The sequence below is a fragment of the Lathyrus oleraceus genome, chromosome 5, assembly GCF_024323335.1.
Source record: "Lathyrus oleraceus cultivar Zhongwan6 chromosome 5, CAAS_Psat_ZW6_1.0, whole genome shotgun sequence".
Lineage (NCBI taxonomy): Eukaryota > Viridiplantae > Streptophyta > Magnoliopsida > Fabales > Fabaceae > Lathyrus > Lathyrus oleraceus.
The window spans coordinates 365,952,582-365,959,226 of NC_066583.1; the positions used below are offsets into that span (position 1 = coordinate 365,952,582).

General features: G+C 35.9%; 1 protein-coding gene and 1 long non-coding RNA gene across 2 annotated transcripts; one reads left to right on the top strand and one right to left on the bottom strand.

The window, feature by feature from the left end:
* Positions 1–263: 263 nt before the first annotated feature.
* On the top strand, positions 264–1,001 carry LOC127080737 (uncharacterized). The gene has a single exon (XM_051021034.1). It carries the CDS (start codon positions 264–266, stop codon positions 999–1,001), a length of 738 nt encoding a protein of 245 aa, XP_050876991.1.
* A 3,829-nt stretch (positions 1,002–4,830) lies between these two features.
* On the bottom strand, positions 4,831–5,719 carry LOC127079216 (uncharacterized). Its single transcript, XR_007787907.1, has 2 exons — positions 5,229–5,719; positions 4,831–5,127 (listed from the first exon to the last, which is right to left on the bottom strand). It is a non-coding gene; the product is annotated as an uncharacterized LOC127079216 (long non-coding RNA).
* Between the last annotated feature and the right edge of the window lie 926 nt (positions 5,720–6,645).

The following is a 6,645-nucleotide window of genomic DNA, read 5'->3' on the forward strand; positions in this document are numbered from 1 at the left end:
AGAATAGTTTGAAGAAGGTTCAAGAGGATAGGGATCAATATGGAGTTAGCCAGAAGAACCAGGGAAGACCAAGTCATCAGCTTAGGCCTATACCTCAACCTTCCAAAGGAAAACAAGTGCAACTTGCAAAACCTAACCATCCTCTGCAATGTCAATTGTGTAAGAAGTTCCATTTCAGAAGATGTAATGGTGGTGTAATTAGGTGTTTTAAATTTCAAGGAGAAGGTCACAAGGTTAGAAAGTGTCCATAAAATAAGGATCAGATGCAGGGGAGGAGCACTGGTCGAGTTTATACTTTGGATGCAAGGAAGGCTAAGAGCAACAATGCCTTGATTGCTGGTATGTGTCTCGTCCATGATCATCCTTGTTTTGTATTGTTTGATTGTGGGGCGACACACTCTTTTGTATCAATTCAGTGCATGAAGTGTCTTGGCTTGCAAGCAATTCCCTTGTCTCCTCCTATGGTGGTTACTACCGCCATGGATGATGTGGTTGAGACACCGTTGATTTGTGAAAAAATTTCGCTCTCGGTGAATGGTAGAATTTTCCAGATTGATCTGATTTGTTTACCACTTACGAAGGTTGACGTGGTTTTGGGGATGGATTGGCTTTCCGCCAATTCGGTGTTTATTGGATGTGAATATAAGTTACTCATCATTCCATCTAGTAAAGCTACTCCAAAGGATGTATTAACTACTATCTTGGAAGGTACAGTTGGTATGGTTAATTTCTTATTTGAAAAGGAAAAGTTAGTTCTCTTGGTTCTCACCAAGGAATCTAGCGACAATCTGAATGTTACACAAATTCCTATCCTTTGTGAGTTTCCCGAAGTTTTCCCCGAGGATGTCACTTCTCTTCCTCCTGAAAGGGAAGTGGAATTCTCTATTGATCTGATACTTGGGACGACTCCAATCTCCGTTTCTCCGTATCGTATGGCACCGCTCGAGTTGAGAGAGTTGAAGGATCAATTGGAAGAGTTGTTAACCAAGCATTTCATCTGACCTAGTGTCTCACCATGGGGAGCTCCAGTGTTATTAGTAAAGAATAAGGTTGTTAGTATGTGGTTGTGCATTGATTATCGCCAGTTGAATAAAGTCACCATTAAGAACAAGTATCCTCTGCCAAGGATAGATGATTTGTTAGATCAGTTGAAATGAGTCTATGTGTTCTCGAAGATTGATTTACGATCGGGTTATCATCAAATAAGAGTTAAGAATTCGGATGTACCAAAGACCGCATTTAGAACCCGATATGGCCATTATGAGTTTCATGTGATGTCGTTTGGTGTGACGAATGCCCCTACTATTTTCATGGACTATATGAATCGGATATTTCAACCTCACTTGGACCAGTTCACGGTGATCTTTATTGACATCATTCTTATTTATTCCCGTACTCCCCAAGAGCACAGAGAACACCTAAGAATTGTTCTATCAGTACTGCAAGAGAAATAACTTTTTGCCAAGCTAAGTAAGTGTGAGTTTTGGATGAGCGAAGTGAAGTTTCTTGGTCATGTAATATCACAAGGAGGAGTATCAGTGGATCCATCTAAAGTCGAAGCAGTTATTAATTGGGAAAGACCGAAGAATGCTTCTGAAGTCAGGAGTTTCTTGGGTTTGGCAGGTTACTATTGAAGGTTTATAAAGGGGTTTTCGCAGATAGCCTTACCAATGACTAGACTTACCCGAAAGGAAATTTCTTTTAAATGGGATTCAAAGTGTGAGCAGAGTTTTATGAGTTTGAAGGAAAAGCTAACAACTGCTCCTGTTTTAATCATCCCTGATTCTAGTAAGTCTTATGAAGTATTTTGTGATGCCTCTAAGAAAGGATTAGGAGGGGTGTTAATGAAGAGTGGTCAGGTTGTAGCTTATGCCTCTCGTCAGTTGAAGCTTCATGAAGAGAACTATCCGACTCATGATCTTGAACTGGCTGTTGTTGTTTTTACATTGAAGGTGTGGAAACATTACTTGTATGGAATGTGTTTTGAGATGTTTAACGATCACAAGAGTTTGAAATACTTATTTGACCAGAAAGAGTTAAACATGAGACATAGGAGATGGATGAAGTATTTGAAGGACTTTGATTTTGAGCTTATGTATCACCCGGGGAAAGCGAATAAGGTTGTAGATGCCTTAAGTCGGAAAGAGATGCATAAGGCCGAGTTAATGATGTTAGAATACGCACTGTTGGAAAAGTTCCGAGATCTTAATCTCCAGTTCAGCTGGACACATGATGGTGTGATAATGGGAAATTTGAATATTACTTCTAACCTAAGGGAAGAGATCCGACATGGACAAATGATAGATGAGAAGTTGCAACAGATGTCGACTCAACCAGGTTTCGCTTGGTCATCGGATGGAGTCGTTCTATTTAATTAAAGGATTTGTGTTCCGAATGATGTCGAGCTGAAAAGAAAAGTTTTTGAGGAAGCTCACAGGGGGGGTGTTTACCATATATCCAGGTTCATCAAAGATGTATCAAGACTTAAAGAAGAACTACTTGTGGCCTAGAATGAAGAAGGATATTGCAGAGTATGTGTCGGAATGCATAGTATGCCAGCAAGTAAAGATCGAACATCAGAAGTCAGGTGGTTTATTGTGACCTTTAGAGATTCCAGTTTGGAAATGGGATAATATTTCAATGGATTTTGCGGTAGGGTTACCTCGTATCCAAGGTAGTTATGATTCAATTTGGGTGATTGTGGATCGGTTAACTAAGTCCATGCACTTCTTGGCCGTGAAGACTACTTACAAGGCAAGTCATCTTGCATGGTTATTCATTTCAGAAGTCGTAAGACTGCATGGTGTTCTAACTAGTATTATGTCCGATAGAGATCCAAAGTTTACTTCAAGATTTTGGAAGGCATTCCAACAAACAATGTGATCGAAATTGTGTTTGAGTACGTCTAATCATCCTTAAACTGATGGTTAGACTGAGAGGACGATACAGACACTAGAAGATATGTTAAGAGCTTGTGTACTTGATAGTGGAGGGAATTGAAAGGAGCTCTTACCATTGATTGAATTCGCATATAACAATAGTTATCATGCAAGTATCGGGATGGCTTCTTAAGAAGCCTTGTATGGACGAAAATGTAGAATGCCTCTATGTTGGACGGAAGTTGGTGAAGAAAGAATCTTAGGACCGGAGATTATTCAAGAGACTACAGAAAAGATAAGGATGGTCCGTGATAAGATGAAGAAAGTGCAAGATCGCAAAAAGAGCTATGCAGATCACAGAAGAAGACCATTGGAATTTGATGAAGGTGGTCATGTATTCTTGATGGTGACTCCGAGGTTGAGACTGAAAGGACCGTTTAAGTCATGGAAGCTATGTCTGAGATACGTAGGGACATACCAAATTATAGAAAGGATTGGAGAAGTAGCCTACAAATTAGCCTTACCACATTCTCTATCAGAAATGCATGACATTTTTCACATATCTCAACTTCGAAAGTTCATTCCAGATTCTCCTCAGCCTATTCTTCCATATTCAATAGAAGTAGAAGCATACCTAAATATCAAACCCCTATTTTGCTTTTCATCTAACCCATAGCCTGAGACCCATCTAACCTCATTCACGCCTCATGCATATTCATCGTCGCCAACACGTGTTAACAAACATTATAGAGGTTTCCGATTAACAAAGTAGGTTTGGACTGGAGATTTTGGCATTGCGCATCGTGTGGGTTGCAACCTTAATTCTTGGTATGGAGGAATCTTGTTGCTCGACCTCCATGCATGAACCGGGTTTCTAAACCCTAGTTGTGGGCCCATGGTTTGAGATATTGTCGGTGGAGCCTCGTACTTGATCTGAAACCCTAATCAAGGATGGGTATTGTTCAAATGCTCTGTTTGATAAACTTCTGGATTGGTAATTAATCAAAGCCCTAGTTGGTGGACACTTGAGTCCTTGGAACTGGTATGTTGGAATCCTGTCCACCTAGAACCCTAGCTTGGTGATTCATAAGGGTTGTGAGCCTCATTGCTTGGTGCATGTTTAAAACCTTGATCAGACGTGTCTGAAATTGATGGTTTGGGTTAAGGATTGTGGAACCCTAGCTCAAGGGAGGGATTGTCTTGGAACTGGTATGTTGGAATCCTGTCCACCTAGAACCCTAGCTTGGTGATTCATAAGGGTTGTGAGCCTCATTGCTTGGTGCATGTTTAAAACCTTGATCAGACGTGTCTGAAATTGATGGTTTGGGTTAAGGATTGTGGAACCCTAGCTCAAGGGAGGGATTGTCTGCATCATGTCATTCATTAAGTTCACTAGAAGATTATGGTTTCACAGCATTAATCATTCAAATCATCCATTTGCTTCTTGACTCCATATGTCGTGTCGCACTGACCACGATCCATTTTCAGTCAAGGTCATTCATCCATCATGGTGCATATCATAATAATCTCTGATTTTAGTTATGTCATCATGTGTCCAAATTTGAATTTAATTCCATTTAATTTCCATGTGAAACCGTATTTGATCATAGCATTCGCCATTTAATTTCCATGTGAAACCGTATTTGATCATAGCATTCGGCATAAGTGTCCATAACTATTTGATCATCGACCCAAGTTGGTTTGGAAATTCAAGTTAATCTTGATAATTCAAGACAAGGATGGAAATTCATGATTATTTTGGATTGAAACAGGTTATGTCAATTCAAGAGAAATTTGGAATTTCAAGCTACTTTTTGCGATCATTCTCTAATGGGCCATGAAGGCGTTGTCCTAGAATGAGCCCATTCTTTGTTTTTCATATCCATCTCCAATCCCAAATTTATTCTATTTCTAGATTCCATTTGTTTCATACTGTACTATTACAACAAAATACAAAAACCAAATTCATTCCCAAACTCCATTACATCATAAACCATTCAAAACCATTTCTCACATTTTACTAATTTCTAAAGCATATGTACATAGTCATCTCAAGATTCAAGCAAGTCCGTGACGGCAACTTCGCATAACAACCATTTCTAACATTCCAATTCATCATCTAACATACATAAATACATCCAAATTATTTCATTACAATCATTTAATCTAAGTCCAAAACAGCTCGGTGGAGTTCAAATCTTCTATGCGATCCAAGTGCCAATGACACGTTCCAAACAAGCCATCATACCTGCATAAGAAGACATGTCATTACTATTTAGTATTCAATTCATGTGCATTCTTAAAAACAAAAAAAAAGAAACAAAACAACAATTGGGACAGGGCATGAACTTGTGACTGCTGCTTCGTGGAAGTGCATTTCAAGCATATGTCAAACTATGTAACAAACCTGCAGAGCATATCCCCACTTGAATTCAACCAAATGTCGGCATAAAAACCGATGACAGTTCGATCAACAATCCAATAAGTCAAGGAAATTTTGTTTCATAACAAGGCAATGGTTAGGTAACAATTAACAAAGCCATCTTCAGTAACTAACTTAATGTAACATGATTCACTTCACTAATAGAAAAACAAATTTTGCTAACTAACATAATTCACATTTTAAATTAAAGACCAAACCAATTCCACCTTATGACCATCCAAGCTCTTCAACTTAGTTCCAATTCAAAGCAGAACAACAATATAACATCCAAACATGGGTTCACAATTGGACTCTAACTACCCGCCAACAGTAACAATTCTAACACATTTTGATTGACATCCAAAATCTCCAAATCATATTCATACTACAAAATTTAAGAGCTCTAATCACTCAGCCCAAAAATTTAAGAGCTCTATTGAATTTTTTTACCCAATATACCCAGTCTGAAAATAATTTCCCAATCTACCCCTTTTTCAGTTAGGGCTCGTCAGTTCAAATGACGAGGGGATGAAGGCCCATTCTTCGCAGTTAGGGCTCGTCACTTCAAGTGACGAGGACATGAAGAAGGATTTTTTTTTTTTAATATTTTAAATACTTTATTAAATACTAATAATAATTAATATAATTAATTTTTAATTATTAATTCTATATTTAATTAATATAATTGATTTAATTAAAAATGATAATAATTTTTTTATAAAAAAATATTTAAAATAAATTGTAAATAATTATAGTTTTTCATGAAAATAAAAAAATTGTAATATTATTATTTTTGAAATATTAATAATAAAAATGATTAATTTTTAGAATATTAATAATAGAAATAATTGGTTTTTTTTAAGAATTACAATGGAAGAAATACATTTTATTGATATAATGGAGTATTTAATAAAGTATTTTATTTTATTTTATGTAAATTTTCTGTTATCTATATACTTAAATATTTCAAATTTAAAAATATCTATTAATTTTTATTTGTTTATTTAGAATCAATCTAAAGTCATAAACATTATTTTTTTAATTTATTATAAAAAAAAGTTATTTCTAAATTATATAGTTAATTTGAATTTTTTTGTTTTTTTTAGTATCTTTATGAGTTGAGAAAATATCCTTCAAATTTTAATCATTCATTGACTATTCATTTAATACTATAACTCCAATACTTTTAATACATGAATCATTTGAAATAATGATATTAAATATATACTACATGATTAACAATTAAGGAATTTAAACCAAAATCATTTCAAATAATCTGCATAACTTATATTTTAAGAAGAAAATAAATAAATAAATTACATTCAATGTTAAATATATAATTAA